Source organism: Phycodurus eques, chromosome 15, assembly GCF_024500275.1.
Source record: "Phycodurus eques isolate BA_2022a chromosome 15, UOR_Pequ_1.1, whole genome shotgun sequence".
Taxonomy (NCBI): Eukaryota; Metazoa; Chordata; class Actinopteri; order Syngnathiformes; family Syngnathidae; genus Phycodurus; species Phycodurus eques.
The window spans coordinates 20,987,169-21,014,821 of NC_084539.1; the positions used below are offsets into that span (position 1 = coordinate 20,987,169).

Here is a 27,653-nt window from a genome sequence, read left to right on the forward strand (position 1 = left end):
GAAATATGAAATTCTTTGTATATGTTTTTTGAAAAATGTGTAGTTATATATTTTACGAGATGAGTCCTCAGAAAAAAATATTCTTGAAAAACGAAAGTCATCTCTAAAAAACAGGTTTCAAAAAGATTTTCAGAAAAAAACTTTTCTTGAAACAAAAATTCTAAAAAAAAAAAAGACGACTCAAAAATGACATCAATGTATTTTTTTCTCATATTTATCATTCACTTAGTTGACTTTTTCCTAGAAAAAAAATTGCTTTTTTTCCCCTCAAGATTTTTTTTTAAGAAACATTATTTCTAAGATTATTTTCTCAAATAAAACAATTAAAAGTAATGAATTAATGTTCTTTCTTAAAAACAAGTGTCATACTTGTGTAAATCTTATCTGTACTGTGATAATGTAGAAAGAAAGGTGTAATTGCAGTGGTTTATTGTAATCTTAGGCTGAATGAAAATTCTACAAAATGAAGCTTCACGTCCATTGAATATTTGGTCAAATTTTATTTTTCGAAACAGCACTGCTAGTACATACTTAACTTCCACGTCAAATGAGTTCAACAGCTGCCTGGATTCAATCATCATGGCATTCAAATAAAAATGTATCGAGAAAAAAAAAAATCTGTTAAATAAATTCTAGCTACCTTTCATATATATATATATTTTTTTTTTTTCAATGTATTTCTTTTTTTATGGACACATGCATTTTTGTGCAAATGTCTTTGTGCAAAATCAAGAGGTTACTGTAATAGTTGTAATAGGGAGCAAAGGGCAAGGGTGGGCAGACTTTTGTGCTCCAGGGCCACATTTGAGGTAGAAAGCAGACATATAGGCCAGCTCATTCGTAGATGAGGCCATCCATCCATCCATCCATCCATCCATCCATCCATTTTCCCTTCCGTTTATCCTCACAAGGGTTGCGGGCATGCTGGCGCCTATTCCAGCTAACTGCGCCAGAAGCGGGATAGCGGGGTACACTCTGAACTGGTCGCCAGCCAATTGCAGTAGATGAAGTTAAAAAAAACAAAACAAACTTAAAGGTATATGGTTGTAATGTGTATGTAAAAGTCTTTTTTTTTTTTTTTTTGTCAATGCTAAGGTGACGTCGATTAATCGATAACATTGATATATTTTTTATTGTGCACGCTTTCGTCGCCAAACAACTTCGCTCGCACACTCCTCAGTTGCACTGGCTCCGACCCCAGACCCAGTCATCCAATCACAATCAGACACTCGCTCATCCAATCACAATCAGATACCTTCACGGCCTGTTGGAACTTGTAAAACTCTTTTAAGAATTTTATTATATATAAATATGATATTGTTTAATGTACTGCATATATTTTTTATTTTGTGATTTAAATTTTCTATTTACAATAAATACATTTACCAATTATTAAATGACATTTATAAAATTATGAAACATGTGTAAACATTCATTTTAAAAATTTATTTTATTTAGATTTTATTTATATTGAACGGAATTCAAATTAATCAATTATTGAACAAAATACATTTAACAATTTTGTCAAATTGTATATTTACTATTTTTTTAAATATTACAATAAATCAATTGCCCAACTATTAAATGCCAAATTAATTGTGGAAATTATATTTTTACATGAAAAATGTGTAAATGTTTGCTTGCATGTGCCCTGCGATTGGCAGGCGACCGGTTCAGGGTGTACCCCGCCTCTCGCCCGAATAGAGCTGGGATAGGCTGCAGCGCGCCCGCTATGAATGAATGAATTTCAAAATCTGCCTTTTAATTAACTCATTTTAGGGCAAAACGTCCAGAGTCACCGCCACTGCTCCCTCATATGTGGCCCCAGGGCCATACTTTGCCCACCCCTGATGTAGTGTGTGCGTTGCTGTAGCCAGGCAAAGTTGTTGGCGGGCATAATCAGTTCTCAGCGTGAGCCTCTCGCGAGCGAGGCTTGGCTCTGCGGCAGTCCTGGCTGGAAGCCCGGCGCGGCAGAGGTGCGCCCGCGGGCGAGGGCGGCCCAGGCTGTCGGGCGTGGGCCTGGTGCTTGGGGGCACCCGTGGCCCCGCGGGACGCCGCCCGACTGCAACTCGACGAGCGGCGCTCCTCGGGGCCCGGCGTCTGAGACTCCAGCTGAGCCTCGCACAGATCCAGGAGGGACGCCGCCTGCTCCCGGGGCGTCTGGGACTTGAACCTGCGAGCGGCCAGGTAGAAGAAGGCCTCCACAAAGGCCTGTAAGCCCATGCCTGAAAAACAAGACGTGTGCATGTAAAGTAGCAGTTGTTTGAAGGTTTATAATTACCGTAACACATATGCTCATTTCTGTTAGCCTATCTGTAGTGTTCCGCACTGTAAGCTAGCCGACTTTCATTAGACTAAATGATGCGCTTGGGTTGAACATTTTAGTGTTTAAATACACAATGTTTAATTCTCTTGGGGTTTTATTTTTTTTTTAAGTAAAGTTCAACTCGGAGTGACAAAAAAAATAAAGCTTGAGGGAAGCACGGTTTCCAAGAGATTTCCAGATTTTCACCTATCGCGGGTCGGTCTGGAATGTCGTCCCGATGACAAACAGGCGTTCACTGTATTAAAATCCATAATGTTAAGAAACCTCTCTCAAAAGAACGTCAATACTGTCATAACTTTAAAACTTGTATCTTGAAAAAGTACAACTTTGATATTTTAACATTACAATTTCCTTTTATATAACTAGTAATTAAACAATTTTTTAAAAATGACTATTTTCTTGAAAAAAACATAACTTATATCACTGCAAAAAAAAAAAAATATATATATATATAAAATTCTTTCATAGAGAAAAAAATGGCAGCTCTTAAAAATATACTGTTTCCACTGAAAAATGACTGATTTGTTTAAAGAAAATCCTCTAAATAATTTCAACTGAATTCTATCCAGATTTTTTTCCCAAAAAAATTCAACCTTTTTCTCAATAAAAATAAAAATAATTGTTTAAAAAGATATCCTGAATCTTAAAGATCATGACTTTTCCTGAAAAAATATACCAATTTCATGATTTTTTTTTAAAGAATTTTTTTCCCAAAAATACAATTTATTTAAAAAATATATGACTGAGTCTTTGTCTTATTTTTTTTTTCATGATTGGAAAAGTAAAACTTTTTCCAAAATAAAAAATACATTATTATTTCATTCTATTCTCTAAACATTTGACTTTTTCCATGAAAATTATGTTTTTCCTCCAGCTGGCTTTGTCTCTTTTACAGAAAAAAAAAAAAAAAAAAGTCTCCGACTTGGCGTTCAATAAAGCCGAGAAGAAGTGCGCTCGTTCTATGAAAAGCTTGAAGGCGCTGAGAAAAGGTGACGGGATCCTTTCATCATTTTTTGGAAGGCAGGCGAGGACGAGCCGTTTGAGAGAAAGAACAATTTTAACCACACAAAAGTGCATCATCAGAAAGTCCAAATGAAAACCGGCACCCCTCCTAATGCAGAAAACGTCTTTTGGATTCCGCGAAAACTCGTGTCAAGCGTGTCCGATTGACCCCACGCGAGCCGCGGGCTTCTTTCTCCTCACCCGCTTCCCGAGAGTCGGGCAAGGCTCCGGACCAGCGGCGCACGATGTCGATGTAGAGGATGTCCACCGACGCCATGGTGAAGTTGCTGCTGCTCAGCTTGCAGTTTCTGCACACAACACAATCAGGCAACATTGGTGAAAATGGCAAGAAGTTGTCGTGTTTTTAAAAAAAAAAAGGCAACAAAAATGTATTTAAAGAAATATATTTTTTCGGAAAATAGCAGTTTTTCAACGTTTTTTCCCCCCTTTAAATTAAAATAAACAGTTAAAGAGACAAACACTACTATCCAGAGAAAATATGTCGCATTTGAATGTTATTTTTTTCCAGGGTTTTTTTTTTTTCCCCTCAAAAAATAAATAAAATTGTGTTTAATAAAATTATTCCTGGGGGAAATTACACTGTCAACGCTTGCTTTTTTTATTTGAATAATTTTTTTCATTTTAGTCAAAGCTGTATTTTATTTCCTTTTTTCCAAGAAAAATAACCTATATTTTACAAATTACTTTTTTTTTTTTATGTTTAAAGAAATACTCAATTACTACAATTTATATAGGGTTTTTGTTTTCAACATAAAAGTTGGTTGGAAAAAAATCCTAATGTTGAGAAGGTGTTAAAATATATTTTTCTTCCAGGAAAAAAATGGATCATGCATATTTTCACATTTTTATACCACCCCCCAAAAAAAATCAAATTTTCGGGGGAGACATTTTTTCTTTATTTGTTTTTGAAGTGGAATTTAGTGAGCGGAGCTTTCCGTACCTGATGAAGGTTCGGAAGGCGGTGGGCCCGAGGCGCATGTTCCCTTTGACGCCGAGGAAGCGGATGAAGAGGGCGGCGATGCGCTCCACCAGCCGAAGGTAGTTGAACTGCCGGCTGTACTTGGGGTACACCTGCTTCAGGCACGGCGAGGGCATGGCGTCGGGACGCGTCCTGACGTGGGCGTCACCCGCGGCCTCCTCCACGCCCACCGACTTCCACTGGGAACTTTCAACGCATGCCGAAATGTGAATTCATATGCAAAATGCTTTTATTTTATTTTTATTTTTTTGTGTGTGGGGGGGCAACATGGATTTACATACTGTTAGTCACCCACCCAACGTTTTCAGACCCCCTTAAATTGTTCACTCTTTGTTATATTGCAGGCATTTGTTGAACTCATCCGTTTATTATTTTCCTCATTAATGTACACACAGCACCCCATATTGACAGGAAAAAAACTTAATTGTTGGCATTTTTGCTGATTTATTAAAAAAAGAAAAGCTGAAATATCACAGCGCCATAAGTATTCAGACCCTTTGCTGTGAGACTCATATTGAACTCAGGTGCTGCCCATTTCTTCTGATCATCCTTGAGATGGTTCTACACCTTCATGGGAGTCCAGCTGTGTAAAAATGTCAACAATTCCAGTTTTTTTTTTCTGTCAATATGGGGTGCTCTGTGTACATTAATGTGGAAAAAAATAAACAAATGATTTTAGCAAATGGCTGCAATATTTAAAAAAAAAGAGTGAAAAAATTAAGGTGCTTTGAATACTTTCCGTACCCACTGTATTTCTGAGAAAAGTTGTAATTGTATGCAATTAAAGTTGTATTTTTTGAGGAAACGTGACGATTTTCTTTGAAGGTCGCATTTTTGAGGGAAAATAGTGGCTTAAAAATGTCGTATGAACACTTTATTTGTTTAAGAAAAAGGCACATTTTTAAAAAAAAATTGTAAATGATACAATTACTCATTGCAGTCCTGTGCTATTTATTTCAAGAAAATAATGTATAATTTCATATGGATAAAAAGTAATCACTTTCTTATTTTCCAAAAAGACATCTTTAAGGATTTTTTTTTTTTTTAGATAATTATTAAACAAGAAAGTTATCGTGTAAATAGTCATATTTTTCAAGAGAAAAAAAATATTTTTAGGAGATTTAAAAAAAAAAAAAATGTTAAATTTTTTTTTCTAGAAAAACAAAACAAAAAGGCGCAACCTTTTATTAATGAATAATTGTATTTTTAGACAACAGGGTGTTGTTGGTTTTTCTTGTAAAACGTTTGATTTTTCCAAACAAAAAAAATCTGCTATTAAAATGATATATTTCACAAAGGGAAAACACAAAATAAAAACAAAAAATATAGAGACACTCGACAGCGAGTACGACGTACGAAGACGCTTTCTTGAGTCCGGGGTCCACCAGGCGTAGCGTGTCCCTGATCACGCCCACTTTCACCTCCTCGTCCACCGGACTGGGAACGCATTCGAATACTCTCGGCGCCACCTGCAACACAGACACACATTTGAAAGGAAGGAGGATGAGGATGATAAGAGGAGGAGGAGGAGGAGGAGGAGGAGGAGGGGTGCCGCTTCCGTACCTCTTGCTCGTGCTCGATCCGCATGCTGGGGTTGGAGTTGACCTCCAGAAGGACGGGCTTCAGGTTCTTCATCAGGAGGATATCGAAACCTAAGATCTGACAACAAATGTTCACCCAAACGTTGTTAGATTTGTTTATTTTTTTGGGGGGGGGGACGGGGGGACGACACTGACCCCTACAGGTGGTTTGCAAATACTGCAGGAATTCGTGAATTCTTGCAATCTTTCAATCAGAATATATAGATATATAGATATTTTTATTATTATTATTTATTATGTAATTGTTTTAGGAAGATAGTGTTTTTTTAAGAAAACAAATTTTGCATAGTCATATTTTTTACAAAATTTTATTTTGAGTATACATTTGAGAAACTTTCAGGAGAAATATATTTTTAAGGGTCAAAAGTATTTAATAATTGGATAAAAGTTTTTTTTACTTTACCCAGAATTTACGGGTGTTTTTTTTTTTTTTTTTTTTTTTGGTGGTGTTGTTGTTTTGAAAAACACAAAAAGTTTTCAATTCTTTTGGCAAAAATAAAATAAAAATCTGAAAAAAGGTTTTGGGATAAAAGGTTGTATATTTACAAGAATGTGCGTTGTTATATATTGATATACTGTAGATATTTTTAAAAAGAAATTCATTTATGGGGATTAAAAGTGAAATTTCTTTTGAGAAAAGTATTTTTAGGAATATTTTTGGGGGAGAAAAAAAACAACAAAGTTGGTAACAAACAAAGGTATTTGTTGACGGGGTACATTGTTATGTTTTTATGAGAACAAAGTAGTTTTTTTCCAAAGGTCCATCTTCAGAAAGTTTTCATCTGAGGCAAAAAGTTGAATTCCTTTGGGAAAAAAAAAAAAGGTTGTGTTTTTGAATGATTTATTTCTGCATTTATTTATTCGTTCCAATAAAAATAATATTTGAAGAAAGCGTGCGGTTGTAAGTCAAGGTACTGGTGAACTGAGGCGTTATTTTGAGGATGCGGAGACCAAGCGAAGGAGTCACCTGGAAGCAGGAGGGTCCGGGCTTCCCCGGCGGGATGTCGGCCTGGTAGTAAACTTTGAGCTGAGGCGCCACGGCGACGACGGTCTTGATGACCAGCGCGATGATGTCCGACCAAAGCCGCTTGACGTCCACGCCCTTTGCGGCCAGCCGGCGGAGCACGCTGGACAGCGTGCGCTTGCTGCCCGTGCTCTGGCTTTCCGAGTGCACGAAGTTGCCGCTGTGCACGTTGAGCGAGTAGTTGGTCAGGTGCATGAAGACGTGGCCCAGGTTCTTCTGGCTCGGCTCCTGATGCACGACAGCGTAGGGGGTGAGAGTTAGCGTTTCAGAAGTGCGTCGGAGCAGGCCACAAAAATGCCTTGGATCAAGACTTTGGGAAAACGACGCTCAGTTAGGTTTAGGGATTGATTCATCCAAACTGCAAATTCACACTTTTTTTTGGAGGGGCGGGGCGGGGGGGGGGGGACCTATACTTTGTCATTTGCTGCAAATCGCTTCCATTCACTGCTTTTGTGCTCAGGCCAAAGCAGTTCCGTTTTACTTTGGCGCCATCTCGTGGCATCTTGGTGCTGTTGTTGGGTTTATTTTAGGGCCGCCAGCAACCATCATTTTAATAATCGATTCATCTGTCGATTATATTTTCCATCCACTGATGCAGCTGCTGTTATTTCCTAACATTTATTGTTGCATTTACGAACCTATTTTTTTTTTGGGGGGGGGGGGGGGGGGTCTCAAGTATTTGCAGATATTTTGCTATTTGAGACAGGACTGCTCTTATAAAGTCGATTGGAAGAGCTGTGTTTAAACGAAATAAAAAACATGTATTGTATTTTTCAAGAAAAAAATAAAAACTCAAAATTTGAAGAGAAATGTAGTTTTTTTTTTTTTTTTTTTTTTTTTTTTAAAAGGCATAAAATTGTTAATTTTGCTGTTTTTTTAAAAAGAAAATTATGAAAGTGGCACATTTTTTCAAGGGAAAAATAGCCCTAAAATAAATCAACAAAAACTTAAAAAAAAAAAATATTCTCATGAGAATAGTATTTTACCAAGACACAAAAAGTGAAGATTGTGAAAAAAATACATCGACGAATAATGCCAGTATAATCTTTTGAGAATAGTCATATTTGGAAAAAAAAACAATTTCTACTTTTATATCATATAATTTATAATTTATACTTTTCAAGTTAATCAAGATTTATTTTGTACAATAGTCATACGTTGTGTTTGAAAAACGTCAGAACATTGGAAAAGTAATGAAAAACATTTGCACATTTGGAGATTTTTTTTTTATTGTGTTTTTTTCTTAGTGATCTTTTAAACAAAAAAAGTTTATTATTTGCAACGGTGTGTCATGTTTTGAGAAAAAGTCGTAATCTTCCATCATATGAATTGTCCAAAAATACCAGGGGAAAAGATATTTCCCCCCCAAAAAAGTAGGAATTTAAAAATAAATACAAATGTTTTTTCAGGAAAAGGCTTAGTGTCAAGAGAACAAAGTATATTTTTCAATTATTCAGACAAATGTTTTGGGTTTTTAAAAAAAAAAGGGGGGGGGGGGGTCAGTATTAGTGCACTCAATTGGACGAGGAAGGAAAATTCAAGAAAACGAATGACGTACGGTGGCCCAAAGGGGTCAAAAAGTCTCAATACTGAACTCGTAAACGCAGGGTAGCAGTAAAGGTCCAGAAATATTCGACGCGGCCATTGCTCTCACGGCGTCCGCCAATGTTGCGACGGACGGACTACATTTTAGCGGCGACGCGGTTTCCGGCGCGGCTACCTGGTAGGGCTCGGTGCAGAAGCGCGTCAGGCCCTCCTTGGCGATGTAGATCTCCAGCGGCTCCAGCGACTTGAGCAGCACGTAGAGGCGGATGTCGAACTTGAGCTTGTCCACCAGCAGCGGTTTGCGGATGTACTCCTGCACCACGGCCTGCCGGGCCTGCGCGCCCGCCGCCCTCAGCTCGGCGGGGTCGCGGATGAGGTAGATGCCTTCGCCCTGAGAGCCGCCGTCGGGCTTGACGATGAACGTGGGGTCGAGCGTCTCGTCGCTCTCCTTCACCGTGCGGATCTGACAACGGCCGAAAAGAAAAACGCCGCTCAAGCCGTGCGTCTTTCCGTTCTTTCCGTTTTTCAGTTGGCAACGAAAACGCACGCCACAATCGGATGCGTGGATGAGTGCGAGGGACAAGTTCCCGTTTTCAAATGAGGTCGAGTCAAAATAAAACCTCATCCGACATGTAAAAAGTCAAGCAAAGTACAGTACATTACGACTGCGTTTCTTTCCACCGGGGGCCAAAGGTCAAATGAAAATCGCGCGGCCGCTCTGCGGGGAAATAGGAAGCGCCGCTGCCCCCTGTTGCACAGGCTGCGGTGCTGCATTCCAATCTTGCACACCGTAACAAACAAGTGTCTGTCTGTCTAGTCTTTCATTTGAACTGCATTTTTTAAGTTAACTTAATTTTAACTTTCATGAGTTGATGCCATAAACGCTGTGAGCCATTCGACCGAGCATAAATCAGACACCATATTTCCATTGTAAATTCTTTTACATCATTAGCTTCAGCAGCTTATTTGTCGATATTAATGGGAATACTTTTTCAAGAAAAGGCACAGAATTGTTTTGTATTTCAATACACTGTTTAGTCTTAAGAGAATACAATTGGGTTTCCCCTAGAAAAAACATTTGTCCAAAAAACAGCTATCGTTACAAAATAATCATGTATTTTTTTCCCATTCAGGCAAAAAAAAAAATTGTTTCTTCTAAAAAATAAAAAAAATTAAAAAGTATTGTTTCCAAGAAATTTTTTTTTTTTTTTTTAATAAAATCTGTTTTTTTCAAGGCTGAAGCTCTACTTTTCTAAGGGAAAAAAAACAAAGATTGATCATTTTTTTAACAAAAATCAGAAAAACGGTGCCATTTTATGATAAAGCCATGTTTTGTCCCATTTTTTGAAATAATGTTAGTCATATTTTGGAGGAAAAAACAAATATTTCAGAAAAAAAGTTTTGTGCGAGAATAAAGCTTCATTTTCTGAGAAAAAGAATAATAAAATTCAGAAAAATATATTTTTTACAAAACAAAAGTTTCAAGTGGGGTAAATTTTAGGAAAATTAAGTTGTTTTTGTCTTGATTTTTATCTTCTGGAAACAAGTAAATCTTATTATTTTTACCCAAAAAAAAATAAATTCCTGAAAAACAAAGTATTGTTCAAGACTAAAGTTGCATTTATGAGGGAGAAAAAAAAGTCATATAAAATGCTTTAATTTCATTGTCATTTCTAATTTGATATTTTACATTGATTTTATTTGAATCTCAATTACTCAGAATTGCAAACTGGGATGAATTCGTCTTTTAAGGGCTACCTAGAAATGATCTTAAAATGGCGTCTTCCATGAATTTTTGATCATGGGAATGTTCTCAAAACCGCGTTCTTTTGCGCCCACCTGCGTGGCGAACTGCTGGTACTCGTCGGGCAGGATCCAGGACCGCGGATAAAAATCGTACTCCACGGGGAACAACTCCTGCATAATGCGCACCGCTCGGCTCAGGTTGATCTTCCGCGACATTTCCAGCATTCCTGTCGAGCGGCCGAGAGTTAAGACGGACGCTTCAAAAAAAAAAAAAAAAATAATAATAATAATCCAAGCCGAGGGCGGCGGCGAAGTACCTGGGAACTTGTTGACCTGGCCTGATGTGATGTTCTCATTGTCGTGGAAGGAGACGCCGTGCCAGTAGATGTCACATGGTGCTCGTCTTCCTGTGGGAATCTGCGGGTACGAATGGAGGGTGGTGGGCACATGGGGGGGGCGTATTTAGAACAGTCAAGCACAAAACGTGCTCATGTCTATCAGAGAGCTGCGGGATTAATGCATTAGCTTCTTCTTTTGGAAGGATAATCTTGATTAACTGTAGCTAGGGCATGTTACGTCGCGTGAAAGTGAGACCATACAGTGCAAAGATCTTTTGACCATAAGGCACAGTACTTCTAATTAACAATTATTAGGCACCTTCATCATGAGCCCACCCCAAAAAAGAAAAAGAAAAAAGAAAAAAATCAATAAAATATTGAGAATGAAAATTGAAAATATCGGCATCCTGCACCAGTGTGTCAGATTAACACGAAATCCAGCAAGAATCTTCCTCATGACAGGATGCACATAAAAACAAAAACAAAAACACCTATACAGATTCATTTTTCAACAATTTATAGTTATGAGAACATATTTTCATTGTGCCAAACGTCACACTTCCTGGAGTGTTAGCAAATATTTGCAGCCAGCACCAGTGTGTCCAATTAACACGAAATCCGGCACACATCGTCTGCTGACGGGATCCACAAAAAGAACAGAACTACAACTAGAGTTGTTGTTTTTTTTATTCTTGAAATATATTTTAGCGCATTTCATATTTCTCATCATGTATTTTAGATGTGCCAGACATGACTCAGGTTAGAAAATATGACCAACCGGCACCAGTGCGCCAAATTAAAACTAAATCCGGCACCTTCGGCATGACGGGACGCACGGAAAATTGATCAATAAAGTGCCTGTAAAAATGTCTTTTTTCTCTTTTTTTAAAAAGACTACGTTCGTATAACATATTTTTAGACTCAATTTCGCTAGCAATGCATCCGGCACCAATGTGTCCATTAGCATTTGCATCTTCCTGATGACAGGATGCAAGAAAACCAATGAAGACCTTTTTAAGCATGAAATCTGGCTCACAAAAATATTACTTTTTCCCCCCCCGAATTTATACCATATTCTCATAATATTACAACTGTTCCCCCCCCCCAAATTGTTACTTTTAAGCGAAAAAAAAAATGTAGAAGATTTTATTTTAGTAAGCTCCTGGACGCAACTTGGTCGTGACACCTGCCTGTTAGAAAATAAGTTACTTGTTTTTTATTGTTGTTGTTTTTTTTACATAAGATTCTTTTTAAAAAAAGAACATCAACAACAACAACATTATACTCATGAGATTCCAACTCGATGGAAAAAAAATGTGGCTTTGTTTTCGAGGTTCTGGACGCACTAATAGCAACAGCACCAATGTGTCCGATTAACATGAAATCTGGCATATATGTTCTTCATGACAAGACATACAAAAATGGATTTAAAAAATATACATATACTGTTAAACATAGATGTAGTTGGCCATTTTGTATTGAAGTTGCCATTCTGGGGAGGATGTTGGCCATTTCTAGGCGGTTCTGTTCTGTGCTTCGTGGCGCCACAAGAGCTTACTATTGGACATCTTGCACTCGGCCGTGTGGCCACTCTGGCCACGGGCCACCTGGACTTTAACGCGAGGATGATCCCTGACAGAATTATAGAAGCGCATCCCATTAGCGAGTCAACATGCAAGCGTGTTGGAGAGGGAGGGCGGCCGCAGTATCGATGTCTGGGGGGGAAAAAAATTATCATCCAAACACTGCATACGAGTCCGGTCAAAAAAAGTTATTAAGTTCCTAATGGAAAATTTGTTGCGGACTTGAGCATCAAAACTAAGAATTTATCCCAACTTGTTTTGACATAATATTATGACATTATTTTCTCTCTCAAAAAAAAAAAATCACCTGTCATTGTCGTAATATGACTTTTGTTCCTGATTATTATGATTATTATTTTTAATCTGAAAATAATCTATTTTTGCAATATTAAAAATATGACTTTATTCTCATTACATTAACATTTTATTCTGGTATATTTTTATGTACTGTTTAACACTCTCAGAAATGTATTTTTTTCATTGGGTGACTTTTTTCACAAAGAAATGAAAATAATTATGCTATTATGATAACAATGACATTTTTTCTGGAAAAATACAACTCGCTCTTTATTGTCGTTACATTCTATCTTCTTATTATGGCATTATTTTTAATTACTACTTTAAGTTCATTATATGTTTTTGTATTCAAAAACAAATTAAAACACCCCGAAGAATAAAAATGTATTCTTTTACAATTACAATTTCATTTTGTCATAAAGACACATTTACTCTTGTGAAATCACTTTTTTTTTTTTTTTTTTTCTATTTCATTCCAGAATTGCTTTTACATTTAATATTGACACAATCCGACATAAAATAAATCCTGTACATGGCGCTGACACGTAGCAACGGGTAACATTTGGAATGCGGACAACGCAGCCCACGTACCGTTTCACGTAGCAGGTTCACACCGTGGCCACGATCCCAATGGCGGATAACGGAGCAAGAAGGACAGACTCAATTAGCAGCTTTATGAATATTTCAACGACCAGTCGCGGTCGAGTCGCAAGATATCTACGAGTGGTCAACGCCTCCTTCTTGCCAGAAACACAGCAGCAGAGTCTCATGCTTCCCTTTCAAAGGGTGGTGTGCCTCAAGGCTCACAACTAGAGCCCCTCCTCTTTTCTTCAACTAGAACAAATTTCTTCAGAGGATTGTTGCAAGATAGAGCAGTTCAATTATTCAATAGTACGACTAATATATTTTGTCCTCCCCGAATGTGCAGTGTTCGATAGGCCGCTAACATTTCTCCAAATGAGTGGCAAAGTGTTCTTGCTGTTCAATGTAATGATTATCATTATTAAATAATAATAATAATAATACATGTATTTGTAAGTGCCTTTCTAGGCCCTCCAGGACACTGTACGTCAAACAATAAATTCAGAATTTACAAAAGAATAAAACAAATAGATACAAAAAAAATAGAAGGGAACGAATGAGAGAGTCTGAATTGGCGGTCAGGTGGCAAAGTAATTAACAGTTTAAGTTTACAGTAAAACTGACATACAAAGACAAAGGAGAATTGAATATTATCTATATTTAAGCACCAAAGAGAAGAAATATACAATGATTAAAACAATGATTTCTTTCATTTAAAAAAAGAATGAATACATTATACATTTTCTCATGAAACTACAACTTTATAGCTTGGGGGGAAAAGCAGTTTTTTACATTATTTTTGCCGAAACAAGTACTTTTTTTCTCCAGTTCTTTACTTAAAAATACCACTTTATTCCCAAAGAAATATGACTTATCTACAAAATATGAATCTGTTCTCATAAAATTAAGACTGTCATGACAAGAGAACAACTTTACTCGCAAGGACTTTACTTTCAAAAGCATATGACTTTTTGCCTCATAAAATTCCAATGTTAATCTTATAACATCCATATTTTTTCCTAAAAAAAAAAAAAAGCATTTCATTTTAACTTAACCGATATGCATTTATTTTCTACTTTTTTGCATGAACTAACGACAGGTGTATTCTTGTAAGACAACAAAAATGATTCCAGCCTTGTAAGATTCCAACTTTTCTCATACGATTGTGGCTTTTCTTTTTTTATTTATTTATTTATTTTTTTTATTTATTTTTTTTGCTTGAAAAGAAATACAGCTTTTTCTTCGTAAAATTGCCACTTGAATTGTGGCGAAGGGACACAAACCTCTCTCCACTTGAGCTGCCTGATGCTGATCTTCAGTCCCTCCAGGGAGGTTTTGGCTTTGGACGTGTCCACCGTCACCGGCCTCCTCTTCTTGCCGAGTGTCCCTCCATCCTCCGGGGCATGAATGCCCCTCGAGTAGTTCCCGTTTTCCTCCCACCTGCCCCCCACCACCTTCCCGGTGCCTTTAACGGGGACCTGCTGTTGATTGAGATTCTTCCCGACCTCGACACCCTCCGTCCCCGTGTTGCGGCATTCTAGGGCGGGCACCCCGGAAGCGTCGAGCAGCACCGGGGAGAGGGGCACGAAACACTCGTCGTGGTTTTCCCCGCCGCCCTCGACGACCTCCGTGCCGCCATGGCGGTCGCTCATGATGCTCGACGCTGCCGGGCCGGGTGCAGTCGTACCACCAACACGTCCAGTAATCCGACACCGGCACACCGTAAAGTCTCCCGCATTGCTTTCTGCTTCGGAGCGGCTGTAAATCAATGTTTTGTTTTTGGGGTGGGGGGGGGGGGGGGGTCAGCTAAGTGCCCAGCACCGCGACATCTCCGTGCTAGGTAGCATTATTAAATCCGTCAGCGGAGGCCCACACTCCCCGGCTTCGACCCACACCGCGCCGCGAAAAGGAGGAGCAGAACCCGGGAAGCTGGTCGCCGAGCAGCCGCTAGCAGCCGATGCTCCATCTGTGCGTGTGAGCTGGGGGCTGCGTTGCATTCAGGGATCCTCGTTAATACCGTCACGCCTGCAGTAGTTTGGCCGCGGACGTTTTCTCTCCCGCACGTCATGCTGTCACAGAGCCCTAATCATGTTTCTATTAGTATTATTACTTTTGTTCAGTCTACTTAATTGTATACAGTACACTTTTGGGGGTTTGTGTTTCATTTCTTCGAGCTCCTTCCAATCCGGATGTTGCGAACTAGTTGTAAGTATCATTTCCCACAGTATTTGAAAGCAATTTTAAATGTTATGCCACATCTTTGAGTCAGCGTCCACCCTCTACAAACATTTCCAGTGCTGTATGAACAAAATATAAAAATAGATGCATGTTAGTCGCACGTAATTCCTAAGAGTGTATTGTCTTAAATGTTTTTGGGAGTGTGTACATTATAAGACCGCTCTATTCTGGAGGTGGACACTACTAGGCTAATAATTACAGTCTTAGCGAGCTAAACCATTCCACCCGCTCTGCTTTACTTTTTTTAAGTTTGCGATTCAGGAGAGCGAGAGATAGTACCAGCATTATGCAACATCAGCGTGCAATACAAATATGTCTGACCTAAAGTGGAAAGTCTAGAATCAGCGTCTTCAACGGTGGTGTCCCTCAGGGCTCGAAAATCAAACTTACATCCTGTAAGTTTGATTTTCCTCCCTCACTTCAGGCTGTCACAGATTTCTAACCATGTTTCTATTATTAATCTATTATTCAATCTATTGCATCATGTATACAACTTTCTTTTGGGGGGTTGTGTTCCAATCAGTCAAACTCCTTGGGAATATTTTCGAGGGATGTTGCAAACTAATAGTAAATATAATTTCCGACAGTGTTTGAAACCACTACATGAGATACCAGATCTTTGAGGTGGTTCCACCCTTTACAGTGGAGTAAAAATAACTGACGTAAACATTTCCTCGCATCTGTACAGTAATATCCAGTCATGTGTATGCAAAATATAGACAAAATATAGATATTATTTATAAGTACTTAAATCCCGAGAAGCTATCTTAACTATGTTATTTTAAGCTTGCCTAATTCAGACCGCTCCACTATGGAGGTGGACATTTGCTAGCCTGATAAGTACAGTACTAGCTAGCTACATCGGCCAGCCTATCTAATGATTTGCTTTACATTTTTTGCATTCAAGAGAGTGAGAGAGACCCAGTACCAACATCATGTAACATCAGTATGTAATATGTAATAAAGCTCTCTGAACTAAATTAGAAAGTCTAGAATAAGAATCTTCAACTCAGGTGTGCCTTAAGGCTCATAGCTAGAGCCACTGCTCATCAAACATTTCTTTATCTTACTCACCATCAGGTCTGAAGTCATCACTTACGTTTGGTTTTGAGACATTATTATCCTTCATATCACATTGTCACAGAGTTCTAAAGGCCTTTTCACAATACACTTGTTCATCGCAGGCAGCGCACAGGAACAACGGCGTGCTGGTGCAAGCTCGCCCATATCTGGAAGTGGTTGTGTAGCGGCCTACCAGGAAATGGCATTGATGATTTTCCTGCTGGTTTGTCTATTACTGCTAGCACTCTGAAATCAAACCATGCGGCCAACTTTTCTCCTTTTGGGTACCCTATCTGACGTCGCAGTGAGGGCGATCGCGAGCTGAACATTTTTCAACTTGAGGCACGGTGCCCTTGCAGCATGTACACAATGAATGGGTTCGTTGACAATGCGCTGCGCCTTGTTGAAAACTAATACTAAGTACCATTTCCAACAGTGTTTGAAAGAAATACATGGGATGTTAGATCTTTGAGAGGTCATCAACCCTTTACAGTAGACTAAAATGACTGGCCAAAGCATTGCCTTGCTTATGGACAATCATTTTCACTAACTACAGTGCTAGCTAGCTAAACCATACCATATATCTGATCAATTACTTTACTTTTTGTTTTGTTTTTACTTTGTGAGGAACATGATACAGGTACTGTAAGTATGTAGGATTTGGTCACTGAAATTCAGAATATACTGCATCCTGTATGTATTTGTTAAACCATACCACCTATCTGATCATTTGCTTTACTTTTTTTGCATTTGTGACTCAGGAGAGTGAGTATTATGTAAAAACAACATGTAACATCAGTATGTACAGTAATACAATTTTCAGCTCTGGTGTGCTTCAAAGCTCATAGCTAGAGCCACTGCTAATTTCACATTTCTTCATATTACGCAACCACTTCTTTGTTTTTTTTGTTCTTAGAATTGTTTTTTAGCATTAAGCATTCAGAGTGCACAGGTGGCTGAATTCTTCTTGATTTGTTTTGACAGTCGGCAATGGGCCGTACACTTAGCTGGTTGAGCTTTAACTTTCCGTCACCGGTCATTTTTAATTGAGGAAATAACAAAATATGCTGCATGCATACTATATATTATACTACTAACATAGTACTTTGTGTGCTTGCTAAGAGACTACAGGAAGTAACAGGTGCAGTATAACTTACCATTGATTTGTACTTTTGAAAATAATGACAGTAATTACAACTTCAAAGGACATTCAAACAGTTGTGTTCCCAATTAGGGTAGGCTGCAATATAAGATGAAATTCAAAATACAACCTGCCATTGTCAAATCAATATAATACATGGAAACCATACTTGCGTTGTATTTTAATTGAAGTTAATGCAAGTGAATCTTATCATATTCACATCATTTGTGGTGGGGACACTTCTATATACTGTATTAAAGTATATATGTAATACTGTACTTGGGTATGTAGGTAGGTTTGGAAAAATGTAACCAATTTCCACAATCTTCAGAGCTCAAATACAAGGTTTTTATTCAACAATATGTTTATATTTTATCTTTTTGTATTTATATTTAGTTGTTTGCTTTGTTTACCTAATGTTGTGGTCGGCAAGTGTATTTCGTCGATTATCTATATTACATACGATTCTAATTGTAATTTATTTAAAAGTTGCTTAGTGTCATTCTTGAATTGTGCTATGTTGGTCTCAAGTTAAACTGCCTGAAGATAAAACTTTTCCATTTTACGTTCAAACTTTAGAATGGATATCTAAAAATATATACATATGCATTGTTTATTTAGTGGCTTAAAGTGACTTATTAAAATATAGCAGCAAATATCTTCCGTAGGGCGGTGGTGGGAAAAAAAAAAGTGTAGCCATATTTGTAAGGGGTCCTTTCGGCTGTAGCCTGGCAGCAGCCACCTTGAAGGGAGTTTGTCCGCCCGCCCGCCCGCCCGCCAGCCAGTCGGAGGGGGACTCGACACCGGGAGCCACGCAGCCGCTACTCGAGCTCAAAAGGCGGCGACTGGAAACATCACCACCTCGGTGTTCCATACCGGAGCGCTCGAATGGCCACTCGCATTTTCTTAATTCACTACCGGTGAGTTTTCAGTTCGCCGGCTTGTTTTGTATTTTTTTTCCTCCTTCTTTTTTTGGTAGTGCTCCGAGCGTGGCGTTGTAAGCCGAGGTTCGGGGTGTCAGTACAAAGGCTTTCTTAGCCGGAGAAAATGCCGGGGCTGCGGCTGCCGAGAGGCCCCTACTCGCCGCCTTCCCCTTCCCCCCCCACCCGACACCTTAGCTTCTGCTCCATGCCGCCGGACTCGCGTATCCCACCGTGTGGCAAATCGCTTCGTATTCTAACGGTGTTTCACTACGTATTTCGTCGTTGGCTGACAACCGCGGTCCGCGTCGAGAAACATGGTCGCTCTGCGGCGTCTCGTAGCTCCCCCACGCCGAGCAGCTGAGCACTCTGTGCCGCTAGAGTGCGACGAGGAGAGCGAGGGTTGCTCCGTGGCAAAACGTCCGGCGTAGTGGACATGAAGCGCCGTAAACGCCGTACAAACGTCGTCTGCGGTAACTTTCTTTCTAATGTGAAGCCAAGCCGGGAAGATTTGTGCTAGGTTTTCGTCTCCTTTTCCCCGTCAACTCGCCGGGCTCTTAGGGCGAGCCGTAGCCGCTTGGCGCAGTTGGTTTCCGGCCGCCTCTGCGGGGCTGTAGCCGGTCACGAATATGCCTCAAATTCGGGCCCACTTTCCCCCCTCTTTTGCCTGGCTGCATTTAAATGGTCACTGAGGAGGGAGAGGTGGTTTAAATTTCATGGTGTTTGTGTCTTCCAGGCGGGGTGGATGTGTTTTGGAAAGCCGGATCACTGTGCTTCAACTCCGGCTGCGTGTATGAAACTTGCCGACTCCCATATTAGCATGTACTGCAAATCCTTTCGGTCATGTAATGGAGAAACATTTAATTCTTTTTTTCAATTATGTTTTAATAGTATAAGATCTGATGTATTCCGCTTTTTTTTTTTAAATAACTGGATTAAAATTGTGGTGATGGCAGGTGACTCTATTTCCTTATTTCAGTGAAGTTCCAGAATGTTCTGACAAAATAAACACAGCATAGCAACCCCCCCCCCAACCCCCCCCCAAAAAAAAACGATAGTTAAAACTGCATTTAAATGAGCAAAAAGTTGGCAATATCCTTCTTTCCACTGGTAATTAATGAATTAATAGTTTGGTTGATGTTGGGTACAATAAGGGAACAAAATGCAAATCATAAAACTATTGTCTTTTTAGTGAAGCGAAAGATCAGTGGTTGGACGACTTCTCCCTGCCCTAATATCTTCTGTGTGGGAACTCTGTACCGTATCGGAATCAAAGGGGGTGTTTGGTTTACGACGGTACCGACGTACGTCATATTGAGGTTATGAATCGCAAGCGATAAATTAGGTTACAAAATTCCATGAAAATACATGTCACAGGTCGGTATGCTCAATTAATGCCATCCAGACTTTTTATACTGTATTTTGGGTCAAATATCTACTGGAATCACGACTTCAGTCGTTACTAGTGGTAAACTCCGGTGCGTCATGACTTGGGGAAAAATCCGGGCTATGTCACTTGCGCCTACAGTGGTAAATGGAAGACCCCTCCTTGTATATGTACCATTACATACCTACCATTTTGCCTCAATTGCTTCTTCTCATTGTTTTCTTCTCAGATTGAACAATGTGACCCCAGTAGGAGGCAGCTGCACTCCAAATGGTCCACAACCTCACCTCACTTGAATAGAATGTACTTGATGAACGCGCCCACTGTCGCAGCGCCTCGCACAAAGTGGAGAGCATGCGGACCGCCAGGGGGCTATAGCATTCCCGTCTGCTTCAATGACTCGGACACAGAATTGTCCGCCAGGGGTTCTCCTGTCTCAAACAAGGTCCAGATGATCATTGAGAGCCTGAGGAGCAGTCAGTCCTCACTCGAGATGAGCGACGAGGTGGAGGGGAATGTGCTTCAGAGACAGGACAGGCCTCCCCAGGTCTGTAAGGCTGCGGTGGGTTCCCTCGTGACAGCCAAATCCAAAACAAAAAAACGTCAGACTGGTGTTCCTTTCAAGGACAGTGACCAGAGCAGTGATAGTGATGACTCTGTGGACAAAGGAATCGAGGAGGCCATCCTGGAATACCTGAAGAAGAAGGACGGCCACAAATGCAAAGCAGAACCTTTTGTTCAGTCATCCAGGCAAACTGTTCCTGAAATAAAGTCGGAAAGCCAGGCCTTTTCCATCATGAGAAGCCACTTTCCCAAAAGCGTCATCCAAGCGACACCAGCTACTGTACCCGTGAAAAAGTACATCAAACACAAGGCTTCGCTGCATGAGGCCGCTGTCAACACTGAGTTGGCACGCATCATGCTGCAAGATCAGGTGACAAACACCATGAACCCAAACAGTCTAGTATGCAAGACAGAAGTGGAGGACGTTTCCAATGACTCCAGCAGTGACGACGGCATCGAGGAGGCCATTCAGAGTTACCAGCTGAAGAGGGTTGAGCAGCAGACAAGTGCGGACACTTTCAAACCGCTTGCCTCCGTGGACGAGTCGGACTCCTCTAGCGACGACGGCATCGAGGAGGCCATTCGCAGCTATCAGCTCGAGCAACTCCGAGAGAAGAGTGTCCCTAAATCACAAGACCATTTGGCGTCGAACGCCTCTGGAAGTACAGGCGTCGACTGCACCAAAAGACACAAACTCAAAAAGAAAAAGAAACGAGCGGAGAAGGCAACAAAATCCGTGGAAGCGCCGTCTCCGTTTCTCTTCACTGATTCGCTCAGCGTCAGCCAGAGAAGCAAAGGCAACGGTTTGCTCTCATTCAGAGTCGAAGGCTTTACTGACCAGCCAACCCCGGCCCTCCCGAAAGCCAATACTACCGCTGAGCTCATGTGTGCAGAAGCAATACTTGACATCTCCAAAACAGTCATGCCTGTAGTCTTCATGACCCATCCTGATGTCAGCCCTAGTGGCTGCGCGCCCACCGGATCCATGCGACATTCCGCTACTCCGGAGGGGGACAGCGGGGGCAGCTCAGTCGACAGTGAAGATGGGATCGAGCAAGAGATTCTGAAATTTCTTGAGCAGAAGGCGCAAATGCTCAAACGTCCACCCGGAGAACCGACAGCGACGAAACAAGAAGTAACTCCGGAGAAATCTCCCAGATTGTCGTTAACGCAGAGGCGGAAACACAAAGACAATAAAATCTCTGTGTCTGCGGTAGACCCGACCACCAAACCTTTTGAGGCACAAAGCCCACCGCTGGTCTCTCAGAGATCGCAAGACGAGACGGAGCAAATTGGAGACAAGAGTAGCTCACTCGACAGCGATGAGGATCTCCACACAGCCATCAAAGCCCTCCTCAAGACAAAGAAGAAGTCCAAGAGGAAGACGAGGTCTGAGCGCGATTCTAGGAAGCGCCTGATTTTGGAACCTGGACCAATGCGAGCCACCACCAAAAAGGCAAAACTCATTCCTTCGTCCAAACTTAGTGTTTTGAAAAAGGTCCATCAGAGGAAAAGCAACTCGAAAGACACGCTGGGATCAATTAAGAAGACCGCTCCGCCAAATATGTTCACCAGTAAAAGTCAGGCAAACTGTTGTCAGAATGAAGTCCAGGGCCCTCTGCTCACAACTGCTTGCCAGATTAAAGACGAGAGCAGTTCGGTAGACAGCGACGACAGCATCGAGCAGGAGATCCGAAAGTTCCTCGCTGAGAAGGCCGAGAAGGTTTCCGAGAGAACAAACGAAGCGCCCACCAACGGCGCCGCCTCTGTGGACTGTGCCCCCCTGCGAAGTGACCTTGAACAGGAAGATCAGCTGGCTGAGATTCCGAGACAAAGCGTCAGTCCTTTGGGGCAACCTCAAGATAAACCTCTGCCCGTCACGACGGACAGCTCGGCGGCCACTTCCGTTTGTCCGCCGTGGTCCTGCAGCCCCAGAACTTCGCCGTGGTCGGCTCGAGCTGAACAAAAGGCGCCGAGACCTACGAGGGCCGCCGACGGAAAAACGGAGACGGTCCCGCCTCTGGATCAGTCCATCAAGTGGCGCCAGAGTTTCGGACTCCCCATCGTTGATCCCAAAAATTTCAGCCGAACGACGTTTCACATCAGCTCGTCCAAAATGAGAACCAGCCCGTCCCCTGTGTCTCCTTATCAAGAAAAGGGCAGCGGGCTCAAACCTCCCACCCCGGCCTCCCTCTGGTCCTCTCAGAGACACTTGTGGTCTACAGACAAAACATTGAAGACCCCCGTGACCAGCCCCGCTTTAAACCCTTTCTCCGTCGTCGTTTCCGCCAGGCAGCGTCAGGGCGCGGCCAGCACGGTGCACGTGCCGCGAGACAAGAGCGTGTTTGTCGAGCTGGAGTCGGGTCGGACCAACCACGTCCAGGTGCAGAGCAGGCAGAGCGATGAGGGAAAGGCCAGGGCAGACGAGGGCAGAGCTGCTAGAGACGCACAACTAGAAGAAGCTGAGGAGGAGTTTCTAGATGAGTCAGAGGGTGACAGTCCAGAGAAGAAGCAGAGCACTTTGTAAGTATCCCTTTAGCCCACCACAGCATCTTTGTTCCCATATTTTTATATCCTTTAAATTTCACCACCCGGCACTCTTGGGGAAATTTGCGGATGACGACGACTGTATGTATTTTGTGCCATGAGATTACCAAAAAGCAATAGGTCCACATTTTGGCACGCAAAAAAAAATAATAAAAAAGCCGTGGAAGAGTCTCGAAATAAAAATCACGTGAATCTAATGATTGTGTTTATTTTAAAGTATTACAATGTTTTTTTGTGTCATCTACATGAGTAACCTGGACGACTTTACTAGAAACTAATGCCAGAACTCATTCCGCATGTGACTTCTAATGTGACATCATCTTCTAATTAATACAATTCACTGCTGCTTTTTATGCACAGAGATGACATAATAGAATCTTCTTGGGGAGGCGAAAAAGTAAACATGGGACATCATTTTGTGGACTCGGGGTGCGGTACAAAAGTCTCTGGTATCCACTAGCTTTGTTCTTAAGTGACATTTGTAACACTGTGAAACTGCACCCATTAAAATTCAGTGACGATCTGGAAGAATTCAAAATTCCAACCCGAATTTAAAGTCCTCGGTTTCCGACGGCCTTCTAGTCCTAATGCGGTGACGTAACCTGAATCTGTGCACGGGTCGGAACGTGCTGCAGTCTCGCACTAACCTTAGCTCAGGCAGTGATAAAGTCAATTAAAGTAACAATTTTTAAAATTCAAAACACTCGGTGAAATATAAAACAGTCCTGTTTTATAGGAGGTGCATGGTCGCAAGTCTTGTCTTGCTTTTGGCATGGTTTTCTACCGAATAACTTATTGGGATCATGTCGCTTTTGGGCATTTCCATGCATAGCTGCTCATGATGAGTAGAACTGATTAAATATGATTGATTAAATATACACTACCATTCAGAAGTTTTGGCTCACTTAAAAATTTATTTATTTTTTTTTTTTTTAGAGAAAAGCACTACTGTGTTTATATAGAGTTGATTCCGAAAGTCTGCACACCCATGTTTTAAATGTTTTTGTGATATTAAAAGAAACAAAAAACAAGACCAAGATAAATCGTTTCAAAGCTTTTTCCGCCATTGTGCCCTATAACCTGTACAACTCAATGGGGAGAAGGCTGTCTTTTTGAGAGGGGGAGTAAAGATAAACAACTATGATAATGTGTTTGCACAAGTGTGCACACCCTCTTATCACTGGGAACGTGGCTGTGTTCACAAATGAAGTCACGTTTTAAACATGTTAAATAGATGTCAGCGTTCACCCGCCACCATTTAAAGTGCCTCTGATTAACCCCAAATAAAGTTCACGTTCTTGTTGGCTTTTCCTGATTTTTCTTTTTATCAGAAACATGAATGGTTTGTGCAAACATTTATTGATATTTACGCCTGTTCATAATTGCCTTTACCTTAATTACCCTATTCCAGCTGAAGAAAAACAGAACACCGCTGAGCTTTATTTAAGGTTAATCAGCGACACTTTAAATGGCGGTATTTGTATGCTGACTCCCATTTAATGAGTTTGAAGTTGATTGGTTAATTGTGAACACAGACGTATTTCCAGTGATAAAAGGGGTGTGCACACATGTGCAACCACATTACCTCAGTCGTTTATTTTGACTTCCCCTCTCAAAAAGCTTTGAATTGAAATTTGGTCTCATTGTCTTCGATCACAAAAACCTGATATTTGAACAGGGACGACGGTGTTGACTGTTTATGTCCACTGTAGATGTATAGCTACAATACATACAGAATGTATGTAGTTATAGTTCTATATCTTATATACCTGGTCTAGGGGAAACCAAAATGTAACCTGACAAGATGTGTATCTATACCTTATATACACTACTGTTCAGAAGTTTTGAGTCACTTAGAAATTTTTGATCGATTATTCCCCCCCCCCCCCCCCCCAATAAAACTAACATTAAATGAGGAATACAGTCTTTCTAGTCATTGTTAATATGGTAAAACAGGGCTTTTTTAAATTTCTTTTTTATTTTTTTTAAAGAACATTTCTAAATGACCCCCAAACTTTTGAATGGTAGTGTACCGTTCCATCGCATTTTAATTGACATTCAAGACGGTCTTTCAGCAGTGTTACATTTTTTTTTTCGTTTGTAGGTCGTTGTTTTTTGCATCACTCTACTGCGTGACAACACAGTTCTTTATGTTGACCTAAGACTTTTGTACTGTGCAGAAGGGCTGCACCACGAGGTTCGATTGTCGTTTTTAAAGGGAAGGGAACACCTCGGAATGTCCCGAATGCCCGCTTCCATGCCAGGATCGTATCGAGCGGAAAAAGGCTAGCTTTAGCGTACGTCGTCGGGTGGCATCTTTAAAACGGCAAACGAGTTGAAACCGAATCAGCTGCGCCTATGTAGATGTCCGTTTTGGGCCAATTGTTCCAAGACACGATTAATCAACCGTCGATTCCACGCGATTGACCGATTTCTTGACATCTCTGACATATTACAAATTTCTGCTTCTTTTTAACCAATCGCTAAAATGTTCACGTGCTATTTCTTGTCTTCAGCTGCTTTGTTTGACTGTCGCTTCAAGACCCGATTAATCAACCATCAATCGCACACAATGAACCGACTGCTTTACGTAATAGACACATCTATTTCATAACTCTGCTTCTTTGTAGCCACCCGTAAATATATTCACGTGTTACAGAGTGCCCACGATTGTCCCGAGCCATTTTGTTTGTGGCACGGTTTGACTCGATTGTTCCAAGACCTGATTAATCAACCGTCGATTCCACGCAATAGACAGACATCTTAACACTGCTGAGGCATTTATCACAAACTTCTGCTTCTTTGTCAACCGCAAAGATATTCTCTTGCTATGACGTGTCTGTTTTTTTTTTTTTTTTTTTCTTTTCTTTAGCCACTTTTGTTTGTGGCATGATTTTATTTTATTTTTCTTCTTCTCCCCCCCAGCACTCTCCTTAAATCCACTTGTCTTCTTCAATGGCATTTTCTCTTCTCTATCTGCCTTTTGTCCCCATTGAGTAAAGAAATAAATGAGGCTATTTATTTTGTTTATTAAAAAAACAACAAAGAAAAAAAAACTGAACATGCTGTGCATTGCCAGTCCTGTAAATATTTTGTATGAACTCTCTTCTTTCTTCTCCTCTTTCCAATATCCTTTTTGTTTCGTTTTTGCTGTGTCTTTTATCTGTGTAATAAAGAGAGCGCAATCCAAGCAACAAATTGGTTTTCTGTTCCTCTGTGACACAGTTGTTGTAGTCTGATGATTTTTCAAGGTGTGAAGGTGTGCCTCGCCCATGCAGGTCGTTGTCCTGCGCCATCGACCCCGGCATCGTCTTTCAGCCGTGCATCGCTCTTTCCTCGGAGGAGCGCAGCAGCATGTTCGGGAGGAGATACCAAAAAAAGGTATCCTAGCGTAGAAGTCGTCGTCTCATACCGAGTGGCCAGACTGCTTGCTTTTGGTTGTCTCTAAGATGAAGTCTCACGGGATTTGCTGACGTCCTACAAAAATGAAATTACATTTGAATAGAAAAACGAACTTTCCATGCAGAATTTAATAGTTAAAAAAGGAGATATTACAGGTTTTTATAAATAAGTGAAATAAAAGATTATAAATAAAATCGATGCAAAAAGCAACAACTTCTATGGAAATATAAATACACATGGATAATAATTAAATAAAAGGAATTACACAATTTAAAATTAATATGAAAATCTAATCCAAACTGTAAATTTAAGGGTTAAATAAAAAATGTAAAACAAATCACAGTAAAAATGTACATTAATAAGTGCACAAAAATATATTAAAAAGTAGACAACATTAAAAATAGTGAGTAAATAAAAACAAATAAGAATACATTATATATATAAAAAAGATTTAAATAAAATAAACTTACATTTTTAAATGTATTTGAATGAGAAAAGAATAAATGGAATAATAATTTAAAAAATACAAAAACATTTTCAGCAAGTGCACAACTGCACTCTTCAGCAAACAGCAATGTATCCGTACTGTATTGTAAAATACCATACAAAGCTATAGTGCTTTTCTCCTCTCAAATAATAAATCAGCATCTTGTTTTGGATTGCATTAGGTTGTGCAGGTGTACATAAAGCTTCATTTCAAATTGTGATTTATTTGCAGACCAACAAGATGATACTTAGCGTCAAAAGAAAGCTTCAGTTTGTTCCGGTACACAGGTACAGTATGCATTTGTTTGTGTGTGTTTGTGTTTAACGGCCTATTGGTTCAAATCACCGTCTTGTCTTTTTACAGGAGGATTGACGAGAGCAGAATGTAGGGCTTGACTCGTTAAACACAAAAGTGAATGTTGGATTTTTGTTTGTTCGTTTTACAAATGGATGTCAGTGTTACGCGCGTGTACCCGTTAACTAGTGGCAGAGTTTTCTGTCTTCATTTGTTCTCGTCTCCGTTGATGATGTGACCTTTCCAGCCATGTCGCTGCTGTTTGCACTTTATTGTTTGTGTGTGTTGCCTTTGAACTGTTCAAGTTGTTTCTTGGTTATACAGTACTGTAATACAGCTGTTACTCTTACAGGATGTGGCGAATGGTTTCTTCTTTACATTTTTCAGCCTAAAATAGACCAAGTGACAAAAAGAGTTTGGACAAAATGCTTTTACAGTGGATACTTTTACAGTTATACCATACAAATTATACTGTGATGAAAATATCACAATATATTTATAATTTTTAGGTCATTTGTGTGTTTTGCGGGATTGGATATATATATATATATTTATTTTTTTTTTACA

General features: G+C 40.2%; 2 protein-coding genes across 10 annotated transcripts; one reads left to right on the forward strand and one right to left on the reverse strand.

The window, feature by feature from the left end:
• Nucleotides 1-497: 497 nt before the first annotated feature.
• Nucleotides 498-15,068, reverse strand: ttll11 (tubulin tyrosine ligase-like family, member 11). 4 transcript variants are annotated; one of them, XM_061698208.1, is made up of 10 exons: nt 14,328-15,065; nt 10,562-10,661; nt 10,338-10,471; nt 8,674-8,961; nt 6,897-7,181; nt 5,892-5,987; nt 5,685-5,797; nt 4,290-4,514; nt 3,530-3,636; nt 498-2,225 (listed from the first exon to the last, which is right to left on the reverse strand). In XM_061698208.1, exons 1-10 carry the CDS (start codon nt 14,694-14,696, stop codon nt 1,900-1,902), a joined length of 2,043 nt encoding a protein of 680 aa, XP_061554192.1. In that variant the 5' UTR covers nt 14,697-15,065; the 3' UTR covers nt 498-1,899. The 4 variants fall into 4 exon arrangements, with proteins under 4 accessions (XP_061554192.1, XP_061554193.1, XP_061554195.1 ...); XM_061698209.1 differs by lacking the exon at nt 4,290-4,514 and having other exon boundaries at nt 14,328-15,067; XM_061698211.1 differs by lacking the exon at nt 10,338-10,471 and having other exon boundaries at nt 14,328-14,419.
• Nucleotides 14,588-27,609, forward strand: ppp1r26 (protein phosphatase 1, regulatory subunit 26). 6 transcript variants are annotated; one of them, XM_061698203.1, is made up of 5 exons: nt 14,589-14,766; nt 20,022-22,879; nt 26,155-26,284; nt 27,024-27,079; nt 27,156-27,609. In XM_061698203.1, exons 1-5 carry the CDS (start codon nt 14,695-14,697, stop codon nt 27,178-27,180), a joined length of 3,141 nt encoding a protein of 1,046 aa, XP_061554187.1. In that variant the 5' UTR covers nt 14,589-14,694; the 3' UTR covers nt 27,181-27,609. The 6 variants fall into 6 exon arrangements, with proteins under 6 accessions (XP_061554185.1, XP_061554187.1, XP_061554189.1 ...); XM_061698205.1 differs by having other exon boundaries at nt 26,129-26,284; nt 27,156-27,194; XM_061698201.1 differs by having other exon boundaries at nt 14,588-14,766; nt 27,024-27,609.
• The last annotated feature ends 44 nt before the right edge of the window (nt 27,610-27,653 follow it).

What these genes read in the sequence shown, in the direction of transcription:
- ppp1r26 (XM_061698201.1), top strand. Translation starts at nt 14,695, where the DNA reads ATGATGCTCGACGCTGCCGGGCCGGGTGCAGTCGTACCACCAACACGT. An exon ending in TAATCCGACACCGGCACACC is followed by an intron (nt 14,767 to 20,021) that starts GTAAAGTCTCCC and finishes TTTTCTTCTCAG; the next exon opens with ATTGAACAATGTGACCCCAG. An exon ending in GGAGGAGATACCAAAAAAAG is followed by an intron (nt 26,285 to 27,023) that starts GTATCCTAGCGT and finishes ATTTATTTGCAG; the next exon opens with ACCAACAAGATGATACTTAG.
- ttll11 (XM_061698208.1), bottom strand. Translation starts at nt 14,696, where the DNA reads ATGAGCGACCGCCATGGCGGCACGGAGGTCGTCGAGGGCGGCGGGGAA. An exon ending in GGCAGCTCAAGTGGAGAGAG is followed by an intron (nt 10,662 to 14,327) that starts GTTTGTGTCCCT and finishes TCGTACCCGCAG; the next exon opens with ATTCCCACAGGAAGACGAGC. An exon ending in CCGGACCCTCCTGCTTCCAG is followed by an intron (nt 5,988 to 6,896) that starts GTGACTCCTTCG and finishes ATTTGTTGTCAG; the next exon opens with ATCTTAGGTTTCGATATCCT.